The 27,641-nt window shown below is 50.5% G+C and overlaps 1 protein-coding gene and 1 pseudogene across 1 annotated transcript; both read right to left on the reverse strand.

Annotated features, from left to right (window-relative positions):
* PVR (PVR cell adhesion molecule) lies at nt 1–20,805 on the reverse strand. The gene is made up of 8 exons (XM_055311339.1): nt 20,558–20,805; nt 17,408–17,767; nt 12,723–13,025; nt 11,656–11,773; nt 8,764–8,912; nt 7,799–7,915; nt 5,820–5,851; nt 1–5,382 (listed from the first exon to the last, which is right to left on the reverse strand). The coding sequence occupies exons 1-8, from the start codon at nt 20,616–20,618 to the stop codon at nt 5,311–5,313; spliced, it is 1,212 nt and encodes a 403-aa protein (XP_055167314.1). The 5' UTR covers nt 20,619–20,805; the 3' UTR covers nt 1–5,310.
* LOC129500674 (haloacid dehalogenase-like hydrolase domain-containing protein 2) lies at nt 14,614–15,954 on the reverse strand (annotated as a pseudogene).
* Nucleotides 20,806–27,641: the final 6,836 nt, after the last annotated feature.

The following is a 27,641-nucleotide window of genomic DNA, read 5'->3' on the forward strand; positions in this document are numbered from 1 at the left end:
TTATTAAAAGTCAAGGTTTAATATGGAAAATTTAGACAGTATGAGCTCAAAAAGAAGAGAGTAACATTCAGTCATCTTCCAACTACCCAGAGAGTCACTGCTAATAAATACCAGAGGTCCAGACTTCTGTTGTCCCTTCTGCAGCCTTCCTCTGGGCTCTTCCCCAACCCCAGAGGACAGGTCCCGAGTGGTCCAAGCCTCCCAAGCAGTCCTCTTCTCTAGGGATTGGTTGAGCAGTGGATGACACTGGCCAATGATGCCCGAGAAGAGGCTGCTGGGGAACTTCACCCAGGACACGCTGGTCTGTTTTTCCAGGTCTGGGTCTGGTTGTGATGGCAGGAATGCAGCAGCCATCTTGGCACCAGCCTGAGGATGATGCCAACGAGTGGTGGAAAATAGAACAAACAGCAGAGTAGCAGAGCTGAACTCCACACACGGTGTCTGGAGTAGAAACAGACAATCCGGTTCCTTGTTTTTAATCTGGGCCTGGGGAGCAGCAGGGAGAGGGGCACTCTCTGCTCTTGGAACGAACCTGAAGCATTCTCACCATCACATTTTTATATACTGATGGAGATTCTCTCATCGACTGGCCTCTACCTAGGCTCCCCAGCACACTTCCTATGAGGTCTGTGTTCATGTCTGTTTTGTCCAAATTTGGCAAGTATCCTCCTAAGTCAGCTATCGGCCCTTGATAGCACTTGCCCTCCACGTCTGATAGGTTCATCCTCTCGGCTCCCCCCACTCCCCAGGTGATGTCTGGTCATCCTGGTCTGTCTTCAGTAAGAATCTTGTCAGGTTAGGTTAGCCAGGATCCCCCTTACATCTGATTTACATCTTAGTAATATCCCACCTGCTGCCCCCCACCTGCTCCTTGGTTATAAAGTCCTACTTGTCCTTGCTGTGTTCAGAGCTGAATCTAATCCCCCACCCACTCCCCACAAGATCCCGTAGCAATGGCTCTATTGCAACGGCCCCTCCCCTTGAAGAAAGTCTGCCTTATTGTGCTTATAAAGACTCATTAAAGAACTGTTCTCCTTAAAAGTTAGAATACTATTTTTTTCTTTAAGATTCACCCATCCTTGGGGCACCTGGGTGGTTCAGTGGGTAAGCATCTGCCTTCAGCTCAGGTCATGATCCCAGGATCCAGCCCCACGACAGGTTCCCTACTCAGCGGGGAGTCTGCTTCTCCCTCCCCTCCCCACCCATGCTCATGCTCTCTCTCTCTCACAAAAAAATAAATAAATAAAAATCTTCAAAAAAAATTCACCCATCCTTCACTTCATGAATTTAATTGGTTCTTAAAAATTCGGCTCCTAAGAGCTGGGAAACATTTTTTTCTATAAAAATTTTTAAAGTTTTTTTCTCTTATAGTAGTAAAACTAACATATAAAATCAATCATTTTGGGGCACCTGGGTGGCTCAGTGGTTGAGCGTCTGCCTTTGGCTCAGGTCATGATCCTGTGGCCCTGGGATCAAGTCCCGCATGGGGCTCCCTACAGGGAGCCCACTTCGCCCTCTGCCTGTGTCTCTGCCTCTCTCTCTGTATCTCTCATGAATAAATAAATACAATCTTTTAAAAAATTAAAAAAAAAAATTGATCATTTTAACCACATTTATTTTTTGATAATTTTAACCATTATATTATATTATATTACTTATTTGAAACAGAGAGGGAGAGGGAGAGAATCCTCAAGCAGATTCCGTGCTCAGCGTGGAAACCGACACAGGGCTCCATTCACGACCCTGAGATCATGACATGAACCAAAATCAGGAGTCAGACACTCAACGGACTGAGCAACCGACTGAGCCACCCAGGCGCCCCTCATTTTAACCAATTTAAAATGTGCAGCTCAGTGGCATTTAATACATTACAGTGCTGTGCAACCATCACCACTATTTCCAGAACGTTTTTTCAATCGTGCCAAAGAGAATCCTTGAACCCATTAAGCAGTCCTTCACTGTCACCTCCTTCCCTCAGGCCTTGGCCACCACTGATGGCTTTTCTGCCTCTATGGATTTGCCTACGCTGGACATTTCCTGCAAACGGAATCCTACACTATGTAGCCTTTTGAGCATTGGCTCAGAACTCCTTTTCCTCCCAGTAGGAGCAGAGTCAGCTGAGGGAGGGTTTGGGGCTATTTTAGGCTCTCCATCAGACACTGTCCCCTTCCTTCTCCAATATTGATCATCAGGTTTTTTCTCAATTTTATGTGAAGTTTTTCTGACTCCTATACCAAAATTCTGGGTCTGCTCTCCACTCCTGACTCTTGTGGAATTCACAGATGCTCCCCCCACCGAAACCAGTGGTCACATCCATCATTGCCCAGCAGAGAGGCTTCTAGGAAGGACCATTTATAGTATCTATCACAACAGCAGGGGCACATATTCTTTGATTAGCAATTTCACCTCTGGAAGTATGTCCTACACTCATGTGTCAACATGAGCTGGGGTGTGACAGCGCGTAAGGCCACTCATTACAACACTGTAATGGTAAAGGGCCAGAAATACTACAAACGCCTGTCCAGTAGGGGCTTGGTTGAAAAAGTCCTCAGCTACCCAGGTACCCCACTATGTGACTTTTTGTAAAAAGACTAAAGACACTCTCTTAGAATTCCCAGAAACCTTAGTAATAAAAGAAAGGTGCAGAACAAGTGTCTGGGGGTGCCTGGGTGCTCAGTGGGTTAAGCGTCTGCCTTTGGCTCAGGTCATGATCTCAGCATCCTGGGATCCAGCCCCGCATCAGGCCCCTGCTCAGCGGGAAGCCTGCTTCTCCCTCTCCCTCTGTCTGCTGCTCCCCTGCTTGTACTCATGCGCTCTCTCTCTCAAACAAATAAAATCTTGTTGAGGACTTTGAGATAGGGAGCTCAGTCTGGATGACCCGAGTGGGCCTGGTGTGATTACAGGGTTCTATAAAGAGAGAGGCAAGAAATTTGGAGGAGGGAGGTGGGAGCAGGGGGAGGAAAGGCCATAGGATGGGCCATATGAAAAGGGATGCCAGCAGCACTCCTAGAAGCTGGAGAGGCAGGGAATGGATTCTCCCCTGGAGCCTCCAGAGGAGGAGCCTCCAGCCCTGCTAACACCTTGATTTTAGCCTAGTGAGACTCTGGACTTCTGACCTCCAGACTGTGAGAGAAGAATTTTGTGTGTTAAGCCACTAAGTTTGTGGTGATACAATTCCTCCATCCAAAATATGCTATTCAGGGATGCTTGGGTGGCTCAGCGGTTGAGCATCTTCCTTTGGCTCAGGGTGTGATCCTGCAGTCCCAGGATCGAGTCCTACACCGGGCTCCTTGCGGAAAGTCTACTTCTCCCTCTGCCAGTGTCTCTGCCTCTCTCTCTGTGTTTCTCATGAGTAAATAAATAAAATCTTAAAATAAAATGTGCTATTTAGGGGCACCTGGGCGGCTCAGTGGGTTAAGCGTCTGCCTTGGGCTCAGGTCATGATCCTGGGGTTCTGGGATTGAGTCCTGCATCAGTCTCCCTGCTCAGTGGGGAATCTGCTTCTCTCTCCCTCTGCCCTTCCTTTCTGCTTATTCTCTCTCAAATAAATAAATAAATAAATAAATAAAATCTTTAAAAAATGTAGGATCAGACACTTAACCCATTGAGACACCCAAGTGACCCCTTGACTCAGGTTCTTGCTCCCACACCTTTGGTTTTGTTCACACAAAACAGCCTGTCTCCAATTCCTATGAAAGACCTCCCCTGCACACAGACACTTGAGGTGTAATAAATTAACTTTAAGAAAGTATTTGGGGCTGGGGGCTGGACAGGGGTTCATGTAGTAGCAATGTGGCCAACCTCCCATTTATCTCTCCTTGCCATCCCTACCACTTACCCCTTATGGAGGCTGTTCACACTCTCCCTTCTACCCTGAGTGAATCCCAAGAACTTCTTGTTTTCTCTTGTACAGCAGCTCATGCCTCATGCTCCAGTTTAGCATCCTGGCCCGTGGTCTTTCCTGCCAAGTACTTCCCCAACAGGCAGGTCTCACTGTTAGAGGAATTCTGGTGCCTGCCTCCAAGGTCAGAGTCTGTTGTAAAAGAAATGGGTCAGTTGTATCTGAGAAGCTCTGCCTCTGGGATGTTGGGCTGTATCCTCCCTGGTCTGAGGGATTCTGGTGCCTGCCTCCAAGGTCAGAGTCTGTTGTAAAAGAAATGGGTCAGTTGTACCTGAGAAGTTCTCCCTCTGGGATGTTGGGCTGTATCCTCCCTGGTCTGAGGGCCGTCAGTATGGCTTGCACAGATGTGGTTTCTGCTCTCCTAGAACCTTTTCCTCCTTGTTTTTGACATTTTGCTTTCTTTGGTGGGGTACTGGCTCCCCTTCTCTGATGTCCTGTCAACCTCCGATGTCCTGTCAATGCCAGGCCCCAAGTCTTGGCAGAAGGTACCAGGAACTTGCATCCTCCAAGTTTATGTCTACCATTGTTTCTGCTCCTCAGAGTGCCCTGAGCAGCTGAGTTCCAGCCTCGGCTTCTCTTCTGGACAAGGCTGGCAGCTCTTTCTTGTAACCACAGGGATTCCACTGACATGGAGATTCAGAAGTTCAAGGCCAGAGGTCAGATTCTTACAAAACTTTGCTGGCACTTGCAATAGTCTGTGTGGCCCCACAATGACAATGCAGGAAAGGGTTAATCTTGCCCAAAGTGAGATTTAGCCCTTTCCTTTGCCCCTGGCTCTGGGAGGAAGGGAATCTCTAAGCCCCTGGGAGTATCCTGGCTGATAAGAGTCTTATTTTGCCTGGGGCTGTGGGCAGCATCAGTGAGTCTATCCTAACAGTGTGATTTATAGTGAGGCTTTGCCCTAGGGAGGTGCTGGAGACTAAGTCAGTTCCATGGGTGGTCAGCCAGTGTCTGCAATGATGGACTCCCCAATAAAAACCCTGGAAACCAAGGCTCAGCTGAGCTTCTTCGGTTGGCAGGACTCTGTGTTGACACATATCATTGCCAGGAAAAGTCAGTACTGTCAATGCAAGTGAAAGGTGGTGCCAAGACTCTTCTGGATGGTGCCTCATGCAACTTTTCATGCTTCTGATCTTAATCTCATACTTTCGTTGTAGTAAACTGTAACCATGAGCACAACCACTTTCCTGAGTTCTGGGATTCCTTCCGGTGAATAACTGAACCTGAGAGGGAGGGGTCGTGGGGACAGCTGGACTTGCACCTGCCACTGTGGGTCTTGAGGTCTGGCGTGAGAAGGGTGGCCACTCTCTTTGAAGGGAGACTGCATCCACTGGGCCAGGGGTCCAGCTGCAAAGTCCATTCCTCCCCAGCCCCAGTCTCTCTCCAACAGTGGTGACACTGTCACCTTGTCACCTGGTGCTGTTTGTCTGTGGATCCCGGGAGGAGCTGGCATCGGGGTTCACAGCTGTATAGATGACATGCTAGAAGGCAGATATTCAAACTTTAGCCTCAGGGCCCTTCCAAACACTGAAGTTCAGGGTGCAAACAGCTGCAGACCTGTCCCCTCCCATCTCCCTGGAAGCCAGGGCAGTACTTCTTAAGGTATGGTCGTGAGTGGGGAGGGATGGGGCATCTATGGAAATGTAGATCCCCAGGCCCCAGCACAAGCCCACCAGACCAGACTCTCAGAGGGCAGGACATAGGAACCTGCATTTTGGGCAAACTTTTCAGGGAAGTCTGCCCAGTAGGAAAGGTTGGGAACCACTGCTCTAGGTATTTGGAGAAAAGATCCAGGACCTGGCTCCTGACACCATGCTGGCTTTTGGTTAAGTGCTGTGGGTGCCCAGAGGTGTCTGTCCCCTCCTTGGGAATGTCCATGCAGACTCCACACCCTCCTCATCTCCACCACCATACTTACGCCATTAGCAGTGGAGCTGCGTCGGTTCTGACCTAGGGAAAGAAGAGGAGAAGCTGTCAGGAATGAATGACAATGCTGGAAAGCATGGCAAGAGGACACATGTGGGTGTCAGAGCCCCTTGAATTCTCAGCCCCAATTCTGCCATTGACATCGAGGAGCCACTCCCCACAGTGGTTATTCGTAAAACAGGACTGGGGTATATGTCTTACCCAGCTATTCATGTAGTTATTAAGTATAAATAGATATTTATTCAGCATGGGTTCTAGAATACGATAGAAGCCCTCAAATCCCAGCCCTGTTCTTTAGGAGCTGTGTGACCTCAGGCAATTGACTCTCTGTGCCTCGGTTTCCTCAACCATCAAACAGGGATTTATTTAGCAAATAGGAAATGTCTACTTTGTGCCAGGTGCATGCTAGGTGCTGCAGGGACAGCTATGAGCAAAACAGACACAAATCCCTACTCTCATGGAGTTCAGATTAATCATAGTAATAGTATCAGCGGCAATAGTTATTAGAGCCTACCTACAGCCAGCATGTGGCTTATGACGAGCCAAATGCTGTGCCAAGCACTTTACCTGTATGATGAGGTACAGTTACTCCCATTTCACAGAGGAGGAAACGGAGTCAAAGAGAGTCGGTCATTTGCCCTTGATGACACAATTAATAAAGCAGTAGAATGAGGGCCCTGGAGATGCCATACTTCATAAATACTTCCTCAAGTGTCTCCTGTGTGCCCGGCCCCCAGTGGGAGGTGGGGCTGGGGACACAGCCATGACCATGACAGTTCTAGCTCTGCTCTTCTGGGGATCACAGTTCCCTGGAGAGACAGACAAGTCCCCACACAGTGGCATCCCAGAGTGGGCAAGGGCTGGGATGGAGGATGGGGAAGACCAGAAAAGGTGCTAGGCTCACTCTGGGAGATCAGAAAGGGCTTCCTGGAGGAGGCGGCCTCCAGCGGGGCTGTGAGGAGGCAGTTTTGTTTAGCGGTTGAGGGTATAAGCTTTGAGGGCAACAGAACCACCCTCTCTGCCTGACCTTCTGGCTGTGCGCCTGTTGGCAGACCTCATCTTTCCAAGCAAACATTTCCTTGTCTCTACTGTGGGGCTCATGGCAGGACTCACTTTGCAGGGTGGTAGTGAGCATTTGAGAGAGGCATTGCACAGAAAGTCCCTGGCACCACAGGTATAAAGTGCTCTGGAAAATGTAGCTCTTCTTTTGCAGCCAAAGGACTTCACCAGAAGGAGACATGGGGAGGGTGCTCCAGGCAGGGGGACAGCCTGGGTGGATCCCTTGTGTCAAGAGCATCAGGCCTGGGGATCCCTGGGTGGCGCAGCGGTTTTTGGCGCCTGCCTTTGGCCCAGGGCGCGATCCTGTAGACCCGGGATCGAATCCCACATCGGGCTCCCGGTGCATGGAGCCTGCTTCTCCCTCTGCCTGTGTCTCTGCCTCTCTCTCTCTCTCTCTGTGACTATCATAAATAAATAATAAAAAAAAATTAAAAAAAAAAAAAAGCATCAGGCCCTTGGAATGCCTCGGTGGCTCAGCAGTTTAGTGTCTGCCTTTGGCTCCGGTCATGGTCCTGGGTCCGGGAATTGAGCCCCACATGGGTTCCGTGCGAAGGGCCTGCTTCTCCCTCTGCCTGTGTCTTTGCCTCTCTGTGTGTCTCTCATGAATAAACAAATAAAAAATCTTAAAAGAAAAAAAAGAGCATCAGGACCTTCAGAGGTGGGGATCAGAGTGCCAGCTGCTACCCTTACTCCCTAAACATTTGTAAAAGGAATCACCGATCCGATGAACAAGAGCCTCTGAACTTAAGTGTCCTCACGTGTAAAATGGGTGAACCTCATGGTACTGAGAATTCAGCGGGAGGCTGCCATGCATGGGGCTTAGTATAGATCACAATAGGCGGCCAGCCATGGCAGTTGTAATGCTAATTCACTGCTGAGAGGCAGGAGATGTGCCAAAGAGGAGGGACTCACGGGAGAGTCTGCGCAGCAAGAAATATATCAGCAACCCCAGGACCACAATGATCCCGGCCACAGCTCCGCAAATGATGATGGTCACAGTGGACAAGCCGTGCTTGTTGGGAGGTTTTTCTGCAAGAACAAAAGGAAGCAGAGTTAGGTTCAGAGGCTTCTGGGGTCTTCACCTGCCCTTAAACATTACTCCTCATCCTTTAGGGAAGCTACTGCTCTGTCTCTCAGTCTATATGGTTAGGAGGACCTGACCCCACCCCCGGGTTCCTAGGACAGGACTTTTACCCAGGTCTGGCCAGTCAGAGCATTTCATTCTCTGAAGCTATTGTGATTGATTCATAGGGAGGCTGTGACCCCAGTTAAGCCAATGACAGCCAGCCCTGGGGACTTTGGCTAGAGCTACTGGAAGTGGTATATTCTCTCCCCTGGGATTACTAGATGGGTGAGATGGGAGGCTGTAGCTGCCAAGGGACAGCTCACCTCCCTGAGAACACAGAGAAAAGCAGAGACAAGAGATGTAAAGGGAAGTTCCTGGGTTTCACAGTTGGAGCATCTGGATCCAACCGTACCTGAAGGTGCATTTTCAATAAAGTCCCGTTTTTGCTTAGACTGATTTGAGTTGTCCTTCTATCAATTGCAGTTGATAGAGACTCCTGACTAATATACTTGGGAAGGCCTTTCTGAGACCCTGGGGACAAGCCTCCTGCAACTACCCAACCCTGGGTTTGCAGAGGGGGTTATCCAGCAGGCTGTACAATAGTTTCAGTGGTACAGATGTTAACAGAGACTAAAGCTGACTGCATTGGTCCTTTCATGAGGGGGATTTGGGGGGATGGGAATCAGAAAGCATTCTTGTGTCTGAGGACTCTCTTAACCAGGGAGCACTTCCAAACTCCTCCCTCAGAGGGAATCCTGCTGGGACTTCCTCCTTCGGTCCCTCTATTCTTACCACCCAAGGGGCTCCTCACCTCTGACCAGGATGCTCAGTTCTGCCTGGCCAGTCCCTAGGGCGTTGCTGACACGGCAGATGAAAGTCGTGTTGATTGACTCGTCCACGGTATGGATCAGGAGCTGCGAGCCCTGGGCCACAGCAGAGGGCGGCAGGGGACCCACAGTCCTGGGAGAGACAGATGGGTGAAGTGGCAGGTGTGAGCTCTCACTGTGTACTCATGCTGTCTCTGATCAAAGTTGAGAGCAACCCTGGAGTTCCCCGACTCTTCCACTCACACCCACATCCAACCCATCAGCGGGTCCCACCCATCTCACCTCCAAAACCTCTCTAGACTCCAGCCCCTCTGCAGGCCTCCCCGGCCACCACCCCAGTCTGATCCCCCAGCTTCTGGGCCACCTTGGCTACCTTTTCATGGGACTCCCTGCCTCTACCCCACCCCCACCATACTGTCCCCTATGAGCAGCTGGAGAGATCTTGTGAGTACTAACTTTTCACATCCCTTCTTTATTCAGAGCCTTCCTGTGGCTTCCGCCTCACCCTGCATAAACCCAAAGTGCTAACACAGCCACAGACCCCATCCACTGGCTGCAGATACCTCGGACCACACTGTTACTCTCCCCTTTGCTCTGTATCCACAGTGGCCTCCGAGTTCATCTTCCAACACTCCAGTTAGGCTTCCACTGCAGGGTCTTTGCACATGCTGTTCCCTCTGCCTGGAATGCTATTTCCCCAGGTATGTGCACGGCGCATCCTCACTTCCTTCAGGCCTGGGCTCAGACGTCACCTTAGCGACAGCCTTCTTGGCCAGCTTATTGCAACTGCAAACCCCCCCCCCCCCCCCGCCCGCTCTGCTTTACCTCTTCCCAGCATTTATCCCCATCCGACACACTACACCTCACAATGTTATTTTGTTTATTGTTTCCCTCCCCTGCTAGGACGGAACACCAGGAGGGGAAGGAATGTGGCCTGTCTCATTTACCAGGGTGTGTTGGCCAGTGGGATCTGGCACACGGTAAACAGCAGACCCATTTCAGTTTAATGGACAGAGAAGATGCAAGCACGGAGTTCTGGGCGCTTGGCAGAGCTGGGATGGAAACCCAGCCATGTGGGCTCAGCAGCCTGGATCACGGCGCTTTGAGGCAGGATGGGGAGGCGTCAGCCAACACCACTCACTGGAAGACCCGAGGCCACGATTCCTTAGAGGCACAGCTGTGCCCATCCACCGAGCCAGGCAGGTGGGGATGATCACCCCTGCGGCATCTGCATGCTTGCAAGAGGGACGGAGCCCCCTATCTCCCTTGCAGGGGGCGTTAAATAATTGATGGCATGCACATAGGATGGAACGGAATCCCAGCAGCACCGCAAAGGGGGTTGCGGGTACTCTGAAGTGCATAAGAGGTAAAACAAACAAACAAACAAACAAACAAAAACATCCTGATGGATGGAGAGAGGGATGGATTGATGGACATGATTGAGCAGGTCCAGGAAAGTATGAGTGGAAGAAATCCACATGGGGGGTTTCTGAGCGCTCCCTGGCAAAGTCTTACAGCTTTTTTTGTATGTCTACAAATTCTCCCGATGAGATGCTGGGGAGCACGGGGATGCGGCCCTGCGAGCTGACATGGAAAGGCGTTCCCGAGACGGAGGGAGAGAAGCGTAGAGAACAGAAGGCGGGAGGGGTATGGGGTAACGGTGGATGTTTCTGGGCACTTGACTACACATTCTTAGTTTTTTCTTTTTGCTCATAACTGGATTGTCTGAAGTTTCTATAACGGCCATAAATTTGTTTGTAATTAGAACAAAAGCCCAATGCGAATTATGTAAAACTATCGATTCCTTTGCTTTTTGCTTCCCCCACTCTTCCCCCTAGCCTTGGTATGAATCCAAGGAGATCTGAGTGCTCTGAGCCTCAGTTTCCTCATCCAGAGAATGGGGACAGCACCCGCTCTGTCAGAAGTGACTGAGCAGGTTACATGAGGTGACCTGAGAGGTGGCACAGTCCCGAGGTTAGGAGGTTGAGCCAGATGCTGATTTGAGAGCCACTTCTACGCCCTTGTGGCCATGGGACCCATGCAGATGATGGTGGTTACTGGGGCCCGGCTTAAAGAACCCCGGGCGCGGCGATGATGCTGCCTGTGCGCGGAGTGTGGGGAATCACACGGGACGAGGTGGCCACCGGCACACAGCAGGCCACGCAAAAGAGCAGGTGTAACAGCGAACCTGAACCGACCTCTCATAAACTGTTCATACAAGACAGAAAGTTCACTGGGGCCTAAAGTCGACTTCTCTCTTTTTACTTTCTTGTACCCACTTTCTTCCCAAGACCCAGGGGTCCAGGCCCCAAATTCTCCTCCCTCAGACCCAGGAATCCAGGCCCCCAGGCTCTCCTTCCTCAGACCTGAGGGTCCAGGCCCCCAGCCCCCTCCTCCCTCAGACCTGGGGGTCCAGGCCCCAAACTCTCCTCCCTCAGACCCAGGAATCCAGGCCCCAAACTCTCCTCTCTCAGACCCGGGAGTCCATGCTCTCAGCCCCCTCCTCCCTCAGACCCAGGGGTCCAGGCCCCAAACTCTCCTCTCCCAGACCCAGGAATCCAGTTCCCCAGGCTCTCCTCCCTCAGACCTGGGGGTCCAGGCCCCAAACTCTCCTCCCTCAGACCCAGGAATCCAGGCCCCAAACTCTCCTCTCTCAGACCTGGGAGTCCATGCTCCCAGCCCCCTCCTCCCTCAGACCCAGGGGTCCAGGCCCCAAACTCTCCTCCCCCAGACCCAGGAATCCAGGCCCCCAGCCCCCTCCTCCCTCAGACCCAGGGGTCCAGGCCCCCAGCCCCCTCCTCCCTCGGACCCAGGAGTCCAGGCCCACAGCCCCCTCCTCCCTCAGACCCTGGAGCCCAGGTGCACCCAGGACTCACGTGCTCCAGTTATAGCCTGTGGGCTCTGGTTTGCTGCGGACGTCACAGTTCAGAGTGACCTCACTGTGGCCCATGTATAAAGTGCCATCATAGCCGGAGATGGAGACTTCAGGAGGGTCTGAGGGAAATAGACACACAGGTTCAGAGACAGGGACTCCTCAGAGGGGCCTAAAGATACGTGGGGTCATGGCATAATGAGAAAAGGCCTCAATGGGCTTCAGGAATAGCCCAAGACAGAGAGGCCTTTGAGGAGTCTGGGGCAATGGATCTCTTCAGAGAACAGCAGGCCAAAAGTCCTTGGCAGGGTGGGGGGTAGGGGGGTGCTGAGAAGGCTTCTGGGGACCTGCTCCTCTGTACTCATTTTCCTTGGTAGCTAGGTCCTGGTATTCTGTGGGTCTCCTGTGAGAAAAGGCCTCTTAGGTGCCCATAACCCACAGGAACATATATTCAAGGCTCTGACAAGTCCTGCCAGGAAGAATCCTGGATGGCTCTGCTTCAGCTGCTGCTTATCCATCCCAAATGTGATCGACAGGGAGGACTTTTCAAAGTCCCCATGGGCAAGGTCAATGAGACAGAGTGTTTTTTTTTTTTTTTTTTTTTTATGGGGAGGAGCCAGTGTTGATCCCTCTTCCCTCAGACCCAGTGGCAATGTTGCAGGTGTCCAAGGAAGACAGTGCCTGAGGGATTCAGTGTAGCAGCTGCCCAAGAGGGAATATTCAGAAACCCAGTGTAGACAATGGTAAGGCAGTGTAGAAAATGGACAAGGGAGTTGGGGTAGACAGTGCAGTAAACAGTGTAGCAATGCGGGCAAGGTCAGTGTAGACAGTTGCCTAGGGAAGCAGGTGGAGGCAGTGGGCATAGGCCGTGTTCAAGGGAGTTGGGAGAGACTGTGGGGTGTCACTGTAGACAGTGACCAGGAGAGCCAGGGTAGACAAACCAGGGTGCAGTGTGGACTGTCGCCTAAGAAGCTGGTACAGACCATGAAGGATAGTGTTGTTTGTGGCCCAGGGGGCCCCGTGTAGACGATGTAGTGGTCCTTGTGCTTGCTCACGTTTGGGCACACTCACAAGGCACAGCGAGAGTCACGGGCAGCAGGACGGGCTTCTTCAAGCTCTCATGTTCCACTCTGCAGGTGACATTCTTGCCGTCCACCTTGCTCGAGGGGATCAAGGTTAAGAGGCTGATGACGGTGAACGTGCCAGGCAGGTGTCCAGGCACCTGGCTCTCACTGGCCTGGCCGTCCAGGTGTGGCCAGGAGATGCGGGCGGGTGGGCGACCCTCACTGGAGACACAGCGGGCCACGGGCACAGGCTCTGGGCTGAGCGGGCTGAACGGGACCTCCTCGGGCTCTGCCTTGTTCTCGGGCTGGGCTGCGGACAGGAGGGGAAGGGACCGGTCAGTCCTCACCTGCGGTCTTTCAACAAACATCACAGCAGCGGGGGTTGGAGGGTTGGGGGAGAGGGGCAGCTAGCTGAGAGTACAGGCGGGCCAGGTTCAAATCCCAGCTCTGTCCTTGAGCCGCTGGGTGGCTGTGGGCACATGTGCTTCTCCATCTGTCCACGGGAGATAATGACAGGATCATAGGCAATGAGAATATAAAATGGTACTTGGCACCATAAGTGCTCAGTAAACACTATTATTATTAGGAATTGAATACACTGTCTGGCTGTATCACGGGTGATGATAGGACCCAGCCCTGCCTTCAGGGGCTACACCGTCAAAGGGGAAGACAGATTTCCTGAGAGTGTGGCAACCCGCAGTGGGCAAGGCTGGGGTGGGGGAATCCCAAAAGGGGTGCCGCAGCGTTGGTGGAGTGAAGGAGGGCTTCATGGAGGAGAGGAGGGCTGAGCAGTGCTCTGCAGGTTGAGAAGGGAAGACAGGCTTAAGGTCACACAGTTCTATGGGACAGAGCTGGGCTTTCACGTGAGGTCTCACTCTAAACCCTTCATCATTATTCTGGTGATTCCCAAACCTGGAGCTCCACTTGCTTCCTTCCTCATTATTGCTTGTTTTTGTTGCATTATTATGGGTTGGAGATTTCTCTTATTTTTTAAGATTTTATTTATTCATGAGAGAGAGAGAGAGAGAGAGAGAGAGAGAGAGAGAGAGAGAGGCAGAGACAAAGGCAGAGGGAGAAGCAGGCTCCACACAGGTAGCCCAATGTGGGACCCGATCCCAGGACTCCAGGATCACGCCCTGGGCCAAAGGTGGCGCTAAACCGCTGAGCCACCCAGGGATCCCCCTGGAGATTTCTCTTAAATATGACTCATGGTTGTGGGTTTTTTGGTGTGTGTGTGTGTGTGTGTGTGTGTGTGTGTGTTTTCTTTTTGGTAAAATACTGGTACTTTTAATGTTACATAACTTTCCAAAATAAAAGTGACAACAGTATGCAATAGGCATCTGTAACGAACAGGTTATTAAAGGAAATTTTAAATTAAAATCAAGTTGGAAATTTAAATTAGTCATCTCTGGCTAATGCAGAGAAAAAGAAGTCACTGTGCTGGGACTGATCTAGTAGATAATCTAGTTTTCCACATCTGTGAAAGCAAATTCACTCGATCACTTGGGCTGAACGACAATTTGTTTTGCTTTTCCTGACTTGTATTCCACTTAGCACTTCTTCCTCTTTTTTTTTTTTAAGATTTTATTTATTTATTTGACAGAGAGAGAGAGAGAGAGAGAGAGAGAGAGAGAGCACAAGCAGGGGGAGTGCCAGGCAGAGGGAGAGGAAGAAGCAGGCTCTCTGCCAAGCAAGGAACCTGATGTGGGTCTTGATCCCAGGACCCTGGCATCATGACGTGAGCCGGGAGGCAGACACTCCACCGGCTGAGCCACCCAGGTGCCCCACGGGCACGTCTGATAGATTTCACAGCTGAACCCAATATTAAAACTGCAGCCAAATACGCTTTTCAACACATTATCTTCTCATTTACAAAATGCCATGCAAGTTTATTCACAATCTGAACACCGCCCCCTCCCAAAGTACCAGCGAGGAGATGGCCGAGAACACGACTCCTTATGGAACCTCCCTCCCAGCCCTGCCTAACCTGAGGACTATTTTAAAAGGAATGGCCTAAAATCTTAGCTTTCACTTTCTTTGAGTCTCATCATCTTTTACAAAACAGAACAAAAGACATAAGCAAGGCTTAGGGGCTGGCTGCAATGCAACACCTTTTTAATTGACGTACAGTAGAGGAGGGTTGGTCTGCTGGCATGGAGTTAGGGAGGGATTAATTCCACACACGAGAAGCTGTGTTTCCAGTTGCTTCTGATTCACATTAGGGGTCACGATAGACTCTGCCGAATGTGGCCTACAGCCCAAGGGAAGCTCTCACAAAGTTGAGGAGACTGATTAGTATTTTTCTTCATCTGCTGCTTGATATTTCCCAGTTGTTACTAAGACACCCAGTGTGCCGACATTCTGAGCCCCACCAACATCATCCCTGTAATCTTCTATCATGATGGCCTCCTCAGATTCATGGCCAGCACCCTGCAATGCCTCCACAAAGGACATTTTCTCTGGTTTTCCCACTACAGTGGCCTCGGTGTCTGTGGCCTACTCTAAAGCCGTCAGGAACAGGCCAGGCCCGGGGCTAGACCCTCTCTCCTCTTGCAATACTTGGCTTTGTAGATTATTATCAGAGGCACCCCATCCGGGAGTAACCAGGACACCCAATTCAGAATTTGATAATCAAAGTGTTCTGGTGCCAAGCCTATGACCACAGCATTAGGATCACTTGTTCGTATTTCTCTGAAATCAGGTAGGGGCTGATCATCTATTAGTAGGATGTGTCCAACCTGTTTCTGCTCTCCGAAATTTTCTTTTTTTTAGAGACACAGAGAGTGAGTGAGGGCTTGTTCTGAGGGTAGGGGGTGGGGCAGAGGGAGAGGGAGAGAGAGAATCCCAAGCAGATTCCATGCCCAGCATGCAGCCCGACATGGGGTTTGATCTCATGACCCTGAGATCATGACCTGAGCCGAAATCAAGAGTCAGACACTCTATTGACTGAGCCACCCAGGCGCCCCCCTGCTCTACTAAATTTCTGGCTGTAATCAGAGAAGTGAATATTTCATCTTCAGAGATCTCAAACACCAAATTTTTCAATCTTTCCAATAGGTCTTGCTTGCTCTCTCTGGTTGTATTGGTCACACACCTAACCATGACAGAGGTTAACCATATAACCTTTTATGAGCTTCCTCTGCGCCTGACACAGCTGCAATTTGAGCGCGAAGTGTGCCACCGAGATCCACCAAAAGAGCTTTAACCCACAGTGTGGAGCACTTCCCCCAGCTTCGTCCTCAGCAAAGGCCCCTGCTAACAGGAAAGGCAGCATGGTGGTGGTGGTGGTGTCCTTGAATCCAGCCCCAGGGTGCCAGTGACGCAGCTGCTAGAAGCCGGGAACTGGGCCCAGGGCCGCTCACTGGTTCTGTTTTACCCTCATCCCGAACTGTAAGACCTGAAGTCCCAGGTTTGCTGAAATGACAAGCACCACCCATGGTTGGGTGCTGTGTGCCCGGCCCTGGTTCCAAGCACTTGATTGTGCAGGAGTCACTCTTGTAAGGTCTGGATCAGTTCCTGGCCAGCAAACGCTAAGTACATGTCAGCTTTCACTGTGATCCTCGTAGTGATCTCCATTTCACAGAGGCATAGAGACTTCCTACTCAATTTCAAAGAGGAAATATTCTGTATTATTATTCCTAGTGCTCAGGAAAATGAACCACGAGTCTTCTACAATGCCTGGGGATGTCTGGGCCCCTCTGGGGAAAGCCTCCTCTACCGGTGTCAGAGTCACTCTCCTTCTGGTTGGTATAATTCAAATTCCTTATCAAAGGGAGAAACAGGGGGATCCCTGGGTGGCTCAGTGGTTTGGTGCCTGCCTTTGGCCCAGGGTGTGATCCTGGAGTCTTGGGATCGAGTCCCACATCGGGCTCCCTGCATGGAGCCTGCTTCTCCCTCTGCCTGGTCTCTGCCCCTCTCTCTCTGTCTCTCTCATGAATAAATAAATAAAAATCTTTAAGAAAAAAACAAACAAAGGTAGAAACAGTGGTTGACAGCCATCAGGAGCTCACAGCTGGCCTCTGTTCTAAGGTTCAGCTGGATAAACTCCAGAGACTAACAGGACAGCTTTGTGAGGGCAGCACTCTCGTCACAAAGCATATTCTACAGGCGAGGAAAGGGGGAATCTGAGATGAAAGCACTTGCTAAGGGATGCCTGGGTGCCTCAGTGGTTGAGTGTCTTCATGCTCAGGGCATGATCCTGGGGTCTTGGGATCAAGTCCCCCATTGGGCTCCCTGTGGAGAACCAGTTCCTCCCTTGTGTGTGTCTCTGCCTCTCTCTCTGTGTCTCTCATGAATAAATAAATTTAAAAATACGTTTGTTTTTTTAAAGAAAGCACTTGCCCAGCTAGTAGTAGCCAACTGGGAAGCAAGCCCTGGCCTCCCTGCTTCCCAGGCCCCTGCTGGGACTTCCCCGGACTCCCCCTGTTCCCCATTCCTACCCACCCTCCTCCATGCTCTGCCCTCAGCTTGCAAGAGCTTTTAAGATCTTACCCTCCAGGATCCCAACTCTCCTCCTAGCCTCCAGCCCCTTCCCTCTCTGACTTCCCTCGCTGCATCCCCCCCGCCCCCCCCACTCTGGCCCTCCCATCACTGCCTCATCTCCTCCTTTTGTCCCCACAGAATCTGACCCTCCATCCCTGCACCTCCTTCCTCCAGCCCTACCCCCCCTTTAATCCCTGCTCCTCTGCTCACCCAACACCCGGAGCCAGGTATGGGCACCCCTGCTGCCCTCGGGGAACATGGCGAAGCGGCAGGTGTAGTTGGCTTCATCATCTGCGCGCAGTCCCCGCAGGGCCAGTGACCCGTCCCGCAGCTCCTCACCGGGCCTGGCAGCCACAAACTCCAACCGCCCAGGCTCCGGGAAGCTGGGGCCCTGCGTGGGGTGGAAGACCGCCACATTGAAGTCCTCTCCTGCCGCATCCCGCCGGGTCCAGGTCACCTGTGTCACGTGCACCGCATGCTCCAGTGGCGGCAGTTGGCAGGACAGCTCTGCAGTGTCGCCCAGGAGGCCATGTACCTGCGCCGGCGCCAGCACACCCACGGTCACAGGCCCTGCAGGGGAACACAGGGCAGGGTCAGACCCGGCGTTGGGAGGTCTGGATGCCGAGGGGCACCGCCCACTGGCACCCCCACCATCCCAGTCCCTACCCGGGCCTGCAACCATCCCCACAGCTTCACTGTGCTGTTATTACCGTATTTCCCCAATCTCAGCATCATCGATGCTTTAAATTGTGGTCCATATTGTGGTTAAAAACTTAAATCTGCCATTTAAACCATTTTAAGGTGCCCAATTCTGTGGCAATGAGTCATGTACGTAACTATTACTACTATCTAGTTCCAGAACGTTCTCATCGGCTCAGTGTTGTCAATGTCACTGGGATGCTGTCATTTACAGGATGTCCAATTGAGGGGTAGAAAAAAGGAGGCAGAAACTTTAAATCTTAGAATCTATGAAATATGGTAATATTAGTATTAGTATTACTATGCATGGACCCTGATTGGGAGGTTTATAGGGGATCCTGGCACAAGAAGGGAGGCGATTATAACCCAAGGATTTTGGATCCCTTCCAATCTCTGTTGTGAGGCTTCAGGCAGGTTATTTAACCTCTCTGATTCTTTCCCAGCTTGTAATGTGGGACTAATAACAGTTAGCACAGGTTGCTTTACACAGGTCAGGGGCTGTTCTGAGTGCTTCACACATCTCTTAGCATTTAGTCCTTAAACAGCTCTTTGAGGCCAGCACTACTGTCAGCCCCACTTTATAGACGGGGAAACCAAGGCAGAGAGTCGTTTGCTCCAGGTCACAGAGAGGGTAAATGGCAGAAGTGGGATTTGAACCCTGCAGTCTACACTTGGCAGTCTTGACCTTTAACCCACCAGGCTCCCTATTAAAATCTTTCAGCCTCAGCACATAGTAGGTCTTCACTATGTCTTGGCTTTTATTGCTATGAATAAACACGGTGATATACATTCTTATTTTTAATAATAAAGATAATGGAGACAGTGGGAAGGAGTTAAGTTCTTTGAACCCCGGTACTGCTACTCAGCAACTGTGGGTCTGTGTGCAGGTGGTTTCACTCCTCTGAGTCTAGTTTTATCATCTGTAAATTGGGGGATGGTTATAACATCATAGGGTTATTGAATGGACGAGACAGTGAAATCTACGTGGAGGGATTAGCATGTCCCAATGGCTCTATCAAGGTGAATGTTATAATAATTGTGTTATGAGGAAGAAGAAGCTGGGAGGTGATGGACAGGGGTGCTTAGAGCGTGCTGGGTGGAGGAGGGCATGGTTTGGACACAAGCAATTGTGGAGTGGTGAGCATGCTAACATGGGTTTGAATCCCAGCTCTGCCACTGCTGAGCTGCATGGCTCTGGGCACATGGATCTCCTTCTCCGGTACTTTCCTCCAGCAAACAGCAAGTTTCCTCCCTGCCAAGGTGCCATTAAGATTGAGTGAAGTCTAATAACCACACTTTGGTGCCTATCTGTGCCAGACACTGAGCTGCTTTCTGACACGTGGCCTCCTGCAACCCTCTCCATTGCCCCAATGAGATGTGCACTAGTTTTTTCATCCCTACTGGACAGAGAGGTGAGGTGCACCTCTGAGGGTTAAGCCACTTGCCTAGGCTAACGGAGGAGTAGCATAGCCTAGGGCCAACCCCGGGCCTGATCTACCCTGCACCTAGGATCCTGGGCACCAGGCTCTCCTGCCCTGGTCAAGGGGGCCCTGACCACTATTTTCATTTACTCATCGGACCTGCTACTTCTTGCTGGTGCCTTGGGCAAATTACTTCCCCTCTCCATGCCTCAATCTCCTCATCTGTAAATGGAGGTCACAGTGGGACCCATATTGGAAATCTCCTTAAGAGATTTGGGTTGGTGGCCCTCTGTGAACTCCTCAAACTGTGGAGTTCCTCTTTTCTGGAACTGTGCCTGGTGTTCTGGGAGTCACCTTTTTGGTGAGATAAGGGACCGTGGCTTCCCCAAGTCTACATTCAGTATTAAAACTGTTCATACGAATTATCAATATCACTATGCTACCAAGTGCATCCAACTTTGCTCAGCATCCTCCCAAGACACAGTCATAAAAAGTGTCTGCCCCCCACCCCCTCCCAGCTACCCCAATCCCCAACACATTTTATGGAAACACAGAGCTTAGGAAACTCTCCTGAGCTCTCACAGGCATTAAATGCCAAAAGTGGGATGCCTGGGTGGCTCAGGGGTTGAGCGTCTGTCTGCCTTCAGCTCAGGGCATGATCCCTGGGCTCAAGTTCCTCATCTGGCCCCCGGCAGGGAGCCTGCTTCTCCCTCTGCCTATTTCTCTGTGCCTTTCATGAATAAATAAATAAAATCTTTTTTAAAAATGCCAAAAGCTGTTTTGAAACCAGGGCCCGCTGGAGTTCAGAGCTGTATCCCCAGGACTTGGAACACTGACAGACACATAGTAAGCGCTGAATGCATGCACACGTGCATGAATGAATGAATGAATGAATGGCCATGCTCTTAGAGCCATACATTTGGGGTCAGAAGGGGGAAAGGGTTATGTGCCACCGCCCTCTTATCCCCCCTCCCCCATCAAGCATTCTCTGTGGGGATCAGCGGGCCAGGGTTTGGTATCTGGTGGGGGGAAGAACCGGTGAGCAGTCACAGGACTTGAGGTGGCGGCCCGTGAGTCACCCTCCGCAGTAATTTTCCTGGACCCATGGCAGCGAACTCGCTTTCTGGGAGCCTGAGGGCCCGCCGGTTTCCGCAGCCGGGGGCGGGGGGAGGCCGAGCATCCCGCTGGTGGAGAGGGAGAGGGGGACCAGCGGCCGCTGGCCCGCCCGGGGGTGACTCACCGGCTTCCGTGGGTGCCCAGGGCAGCAGCGGCAGCAGCCACAGCAGCGGCGGCGGCCACATAACTGGGTTCCTCCGGGTGCCCCTCCGGCACAGCCTCTTCCCCGGATCTCGGGGTTCGCGCTCCCTCCCCGGCCGCCGCGGACGCCCAGCCACTGCCCAGAGAACCGGGCAGCCTAGTAGCACCGAAACCCCGCGGGCGCTGAAAAGCTCCCACCGACCCGCACCCCGGCTCTCCGGCGCCTGCAGAGTAGGGGCGGGGCGGGGCGGGGCGGGGCGGGGCGGGGCGGGGCGGGGCTGCCCCTGCGCGCCTGCGCAGAAGAGGCCGCAGGCTGGCTGGGGCCGGAGCCGTCGCGTCAGGGCGCTGGAGGTCCTGCCGGGTGCTTTTGTCGTTTCTTGTTGAAGTGTACCTAACAGAGTGTTGTATTAATTTCTGGCTTCCAGTAGAGTGATCCAGCACTTCTGTACCTTTCTCCGAGCTCACCGCAACAAGCACACTTTTTTAAACTGCTATTTTTTTTTTAAGATTTTATTGATTTATTCGTGAGAGACAGAGACAGAGAGGCAGAGACAGAAGCAGCTCCCCGCAAGGAGCCCGATGCGGGACTCGATCCCGCGCCCCGAGATCGCGGCCTGAGCCGAAGACAGATGCTCAATCACTGAGCCGCGCAGGCGTCCCAATTTTTTTTTTTAAGATTCTATTTTTTCATGAGAGAGGCAGAGACATAAGTAAAGGGAGAAGCAGCCTCCCTGCGGGGAAGTCCCCGTGGGGGACTGAATCTCAGGACCTCAGGATGACGACCGGAGCCAGGCAGACGCTCAACCACTGAGCCACCCAGGTGCCCAACAAGTGTACTCTTAAGGCCCCTCGCCTGGTTCCCCCTCTTCCCCTTCCTTCTCTCTATTTAACAACCTGTCCCCCCCTCTCCCTCTGTGTTCTGTTTCTTAAATTCCACCTAAGTGAAATGGTTCATATTTGTCTTTCTCTGACTGACTTACTTCACTTTTTAAAGGTCAAGTTGGCTAAGTGCGAGAGCAGACATTCCGACCTACAATCCAGACAGATCCCACGTTCTCAACCACCAGGCATAAACTCTCTGGATTTTGGAGGCAGACAAGGCCTGGGCTTATATAGGGCAAGCTGCTCCTCCTTGCCCTCCTAATCTGAAAAATGGGCATGATAACAGTACTCACTTCACAGGAGGGTTTATGAGGCTTAAACAAGCAACTGTTTAGCCCAATTCCTGTATTACCCAATAGACAACAGCTATAACAATAACAACTAGTATCAATGTGTTCACAGTTATCATTGAATAATCATGTCGGTGAGAATGATGTTCCACCCATTCTTTGACATAAATTCATTGAATCAGGTACTATTCCTGGCACGGGGAGGCAGCAGAAAATAATACAGACACAAATCTTCGCCTTTGTAAAGCCCGCCTTTTGCTGGAAGGAAACAGATGTTAACAGGTTAATTAATACAGAGAACACAACCCTGTCTGGTGGCGATGATGGTCAGAGAGCAACATACAACAGGGAGAAGGATGAGAGGATGAGAGATTGAGAGAGAGAGAGAGAGAGAGAGAGAGAGCATGATAGAGACAGATGAGAGGAATAGAGACACCTTGCAGAGACAGTGACTGGGAGGTAGGGAGCAAGAAAGAGAGAAACAGATATGAAAAAAAGAGACACAAGATGAGAGGCCAAAAGAGAGGAGAGGCAGACACAAGGACAGACAGCCAGATGAGAGAGAATTAAGAGGTGACAGAGAGACTCAGAGAGCCATGTACTCAGACACAGAGCTTGGGAGACTCCCTGGTCCCCAGCTCTGCCCATCCTGGCTATGGTCCCCACCAGGCCCCCTAGCAGCTCTGACCCTTGTTCTATGACATCCCTATATCTTTCTAGACAATTCCCCTTTTAGGTTTGACCAGTTTGGTGTTTTTGTTTTTTTTTTTTTGTCTCTTGCTGATGTCTTTTACTTGGACCTAGTGCTCCCTCAGGGTGTGTGGCTGTGGGTGGGTGGCTCTGATGCCTGATGTCTCTTGTCCTGGGTGCAGGTAAATTTCTGAATGGAAACATGGAGGCTGGTCTCTGTGAAATCTCTGAATTTTCTCCTCCTCCTCCTCCTTCTTCTTTTAAAGATTTTATTTATTTATTTATTTATTCATGAGAGACACGGAATGAGAGAGGCAGAGACACAGGCAGAGGGAGAAGAAGCAGGCTCCATGCAGGGAGCCTGATGTGGGACTCGATCCCGGGACTCCAGGATCATGCCCTGGGCCAAAGGCGGGCACTAAACCACTGAGCCGCTCAGGGATCCCCTCTTCTTCTTTTTTTAAAATGTAAATCTTATTTTATTTAAATTCAATTAATCACCATATAATATATTATGGGTTTCAGAGGTAGAGGTCAGTGATTCATCAGTCTTATATAACACCCAGTGCTCCTTGTATCATGCTCCCTCCTTAATGTCCATCACCTAGTTACCTCATCCCTCCCCCAGGCTGTGTGAGCAGCCTTCAGTTTGTTTCCTATGATTTAGAGTCTCTTATGGTTTGTCTCCCTCTCTGATTTCATTTTATTTTTTTCCTCTCTTCCTCTATGATCCTCTGTTTTGTTTCTTAAATTCCACATATGAGTGAGATCATATGATAGTTGTCTTTCTCTGACTTCTTTCGCCTAGCATAATATCCTCCAGTTCCGAGACACCTGGGTGGCTCAGTGGTTGAGCATCTGCCTTCAGCTTAGGGCATGATCCCAGGGTCCTGAGATCGAGTCCCACATTGGGCCCCCTGCATGTGGGAGCCCAGCCTGCTCCTCCCTCTGCCTGTGTCTCTGCTTCTATGTCTCTCTCATTAATAAATAAAATCTAAAAAAACCCTCTAGTTCCATCCATGTCATTGCAAATGACAAGATTTCATATTTTGATGGCTGAGTAGTATTCCATTATATATATATAAAATATATGCAAATATATATATATTTATCACATCTTCTTTATCCATTCATCTGTCGATGGACGTCTGGACTTTCTATAGTTTGGCTATTGTGGACATTGCTGCTATAAACATTGGAGTGCAGGTGCCCCTTTGGATCACTACATTTGTATCTTTGGGGTAAATACCCAGTAGTGCAATTGCTAGGTTGTAGGGTAGCTCTATTTTCAACTTCTTGAGGAACCTCCTTACTGTTTTCCAGAGTGGCCTGCATTCCCAGCAACAGTGTGAGAGGGTTCCCCTTTCTCTGTATCCTTACCAACAATTGTCATTTCCTGAACTTGTTAATTTTGCCATTCTTACTGGTGTGAGGTGGTATCTCATTGTAGTTTTGGTTTGTATTTCTCTGATGCCAAGTGATGTGGAACATTTTTTCATGTGTCTGTTGACCATTTGTATATCATCTTTCGAGAAATGTTCATGTCTTCTGCCCATTTCTTGATTGGGGAAATCTCTGAATTTTTTGGCACTCTTGTACTGAGGTGCTGAGTTATCTCTAAATCAGGAACCTGTGGCTGCTTCTACATTCCTCCTCTGGACCATGCTGTCACCCTTCGGGGTTCCCCTTCCTCCAGGGCTCCCCAGCTACTGAACATGGAGAGCCACCTCTCAGAGCTCTGGATGGGAGAGGCTACCCCCTCCTCCGCTGGTGTTTGAGCTTCGGATTTGGGGCCCACCTCACCACATACTCTACCTCTTCCCCACTGGACATCTGACTCCTCTTTGACAAGAATGGAGCCTCTGTCTGAAAACAAGCCATTTGAACCCTGGTCCTAAACAATGTCACATAAAGGGAATGATGCCAGTCCTTAGCCACTGAAGCTTCTCTTCAGTGGGTCAGTGGGGGAGGGGGGTCAAGGGAGAGCTGAGGGTCAGGGATGGGGTGAAGGTTAAGGATGGAGCCAGTGATGGGGTCTAGAAAAATTAGGGTCTCAGGGATGGGGCTAAGGTGAGGGGAGGGTCAGTGGGTAGGGTAGGGCCTTCCATGGCTGGTATTCCTGGCCACCTCCCCCCACCCCCCAAAAAAGTTAAGTCAATAAATACTTGGGAAGGCCAAAAGCACCATGGTGTCAAAATCACTGAATTAAAGCAAATGTCTTATTTCAGGTCTGGATGAGCCTCGTTGAGGATGTGATGGGGGAGAGTGAGTGGTGCCAGTTGGAATGGGTAGGTTGAGACAAGATGTTCTACAGCCCCACCTGCGATCTCTCCCCATCTCTGAGTCCTGAAGGTGGTCTGGCTCCTTGCAACCACTCTCCTTTTGTCAAAGTCTTCCTGTGCATGAACACATCATCAGTTTTGAACCTACTCTCAGTGCACGGGCCTTTTGGGTATTTCCAATGTTCTAATGCTTTGTCCTTGCAGGGCGTGGAGTAACCACGTCCACACTGTTTCCTTGGTGTGTGACGGAATCAGTTCCATGCGTTCCTAGAAGCTGATTGGCTGGGTCCAAGGGCTGGGGCATGTGTGGTTTGGGAGAAGCACTCTTGCCAGCAAGGTAGATGATGGCAGTGCCGTGCTTACTACCCAGAGGCCCTCATAGCAGTAAGCTGGAGCTTCTAAAATTTCAGATGTGGAGCTTGGTCCCAAAGGTCTGATGTAGAAACCTGGAGGCTGGGTAGAGGGGAAGGAGGAAGAAAGAATGGCAGGGGAGAGAGATGGGTGGAGGAGACTGAGCAGGGAAAAGGAGAAGGAGAGGAGGGAGCAGTGGTTTGGAACGTTACTCTTTTGGTTCAAATTCTGGTTTCACCAATTAATAGCTGGTGATCCTAAACCACCTGGATCATTTCTCTTGCCTCCTTTTTCTTATCCATAAAATAGGGGATCAAAAAAACCATATGGTGATGGTTCAATAAGTTATTTTAAAGTAAGTCATACGGTTAAAAAAAGTCATTGGTTTAGGTGCTTCACAAATGGCAGAAACTATTATTGGTGCCCTAGGGCACAATTTTCATCTTCTATACCCTGAGGCTAGACAGGAAAAAGATGGAAAGAAACTCCCAAACCTGCCTGTGCTTGCCCAAGAACTGACTGGCTACCCAGAGTGGGCATTTCCTCTCCGTCATCTCCTGCCAGCTCCAACCCCCACATCCACTGAGCTCCCACCCCCACCCCCACTGGCATGTAGGGTTGTAGTGGTACCTCCCAATGGTGGATGGTCATTCTGTCTTTCCTCCCTTCCAAATCCCACAAGCCTTTCACAACCCAAGGAGGGAAACGAAACCTGCTCTCCCCAGCCGACTTCTATCACTGGTGACTAATCAGAACCATACCCTCTAACAGATAGGTCTCTGCAGTGTGAAGGACAAAGGCCACATTGTAGCTCCTACATGACCTAGCCGCTGATGACAGCTTGATGTCACTTCCTCTTCTGCTTTATAAGTCAGCCAGGCCAAAGCCCTTGCAGTCCCTCTGAATGAATCGTGTTTGCTCATCTCCAGGCTGGGACACATTTCCTCTGTTCTCCACCCGGCAATGGTTACTACTCAGTTCACTACTGAGCCCTTGCCTCCTCCCAGAAGCCTTCCTGGTTTCCCATGCTGGGGAATCCCTCTTCTGGTGTTCCTAAGTCCCCTAAGCTGTAGTAGTAAGTTCCATGGGGGCAGGGTTCAGGGTAGTGAGAATTCAATTTCCTCATTTCTATTTTTTAAAGATTTATTTATTTATTTGAAAGAGAGAGAGAGAGAAGCGCAAGCAAGGGAGGGGTATAGGAAGAGGGAGAGAATCTCAAGCTGACTCCCCGCTGAGCTCAGAGCCCCAGACGCAGGGACAGATCCCACGGCCCTGAGATCCTGCCCTGAACCAAAATCAAGAGGCGCACACTTAACTGAGCCACCCAGGCACCCCAGCTTCCTCATTTCCAACATGGGACTAATAATAGCACCCACTTTCTAGGGTTTGGATTAATAAACAGAGAGGATACATTAAAGCCCATTAGCATAAATATCACCTTCTAGGGACATGGCTGCTCTTGTTAATCATCTTAATGTATTCTTCCGTACAGATGACCCCTTCCTCAGGAAGCCCTCTTGGACTCCCAGGGTGGATCAGAAGCTCCTTATGGGCTCCCGCATCCCAGCATGAACTACTCTGGGTTGTCACTGCTGGAGATGGTTCTCTCTCCCCTATTGGACAGTGAGCCCTGGGGGGGCAGGGCTGCAGCTGCTGTGGTCAGTCCTGTGTCCCCAGTACTGCCCAGTACAGGGTTCTACATGGACCAGGGGCTGGAGGAAGGCATGTTGAATAAATGAATGAATGAATAAGTGAATGAATGAATGGCTTTAGCAATTATTTGATCTGATTTTTATATGTCTATTAGTCATCTTTCCACCTTAGTTCATTGTTGTATTTTCTGTCAATACTGGAATTCAGAAGAAACTTCTTATGAAGTTGTGTGTGTGTGTGTGTGTGTGTGTGTGTGTGAGAGAGAGAGAGAGAGAGAGAGAGAGAGAGAGAGAACAAGCCTGCAAGCTTGAGAGCTTGAGGAAGAGAGTTTGGATGTGTTCTAATAAGGAAGAGATGGGGTGGTAGTGGCAGGAAGCAGGGAGGGCTGAGGACTTGGGAAAAGAATAGGCTGGAGTTTTTTGAATTTTGGAGATGGAATCTGTGAACTCTGTGAGTACAGAGTTCTGAGGGCATGTCTGTCTTATTCTGGGCCATGTGTCTAGCACCTAGTCACACAGAAGGTGCTTGGTAAATATTTGTTGGGTGAATGAACCAGACGTTAAAGTAGCCTAGGAATCTTGCTGTGCCTCTCTAATTGTGGATCATAGTATATTTTGGGCAGGTCTTGAACCAGAGGTTCTTTTAATCTCTTTTAGGAATGAGAGAGTCTGACTCATTGCTGATAAGCAAGGGAGGCAAATATGGGACTGCCATCAACACTCTATTCCAGGCTTCCCGAAACATCGAGCTTTTACTCTATACAGGAGCTCCTTCCTGGCAAGTGTGTGTGGGTTCCCAGAACTCTCAGTACACCACTTAGAGTAGCTACTGCCAATCTATCAAAAATAGTAGTGAAGAAAAAAAATAGTAGTGAAGAGAAATGCACCCTGGCAAAATGGATGCAAAAATGGAGAGGAAT

The sequence above is a fragment of the Nyctereutes procyonoides genome, unplaced genomic scaffold (genome assembly GCF_905146905.1).
Source record: "Nyctereutes procyonoides isolate TBG_1078 unplaced genomic scaffold, NYPRO_anot_genome, whole genome shotgun sequence".
In the NCBI taxonomy this organism is placed as follows: domain Eukaryota; kingdom Metazoa; phylum Chordata; class Mammalia; order Carnivora; family Canidae; genus Nyctereutes; species Nyctereutes procyonoides.

What these genes read in the sequence shown, in the direction of transcription:
- PVR (XM_055311339.1), bottom strand. Translation starts at nt 20,618, where the DNA reads ATGTGGCCGCCGCCGCTGCTGTGGCTGCTGCCGCTGCTGCCCTGGGCA. An exon ending in CGTGACTCTCGCTGTGCCTT is followed by an intron (nt 11,774 to 12,722) that starts GTGAGTGTGCCC and finishes TATTTCCCTCAG; the next exon opens with ACCCTCCTGAAGTCTCCATC. An exon ending in ACAGGCTATAACTGGAGCAC is followed by an intron (nt 8,913 to 11,655) that starts GTGAGTCCTGGG and finishes TGTCTCTCCCAG; the next exon opens with GACTGTGGGTCCCCTGCCGC.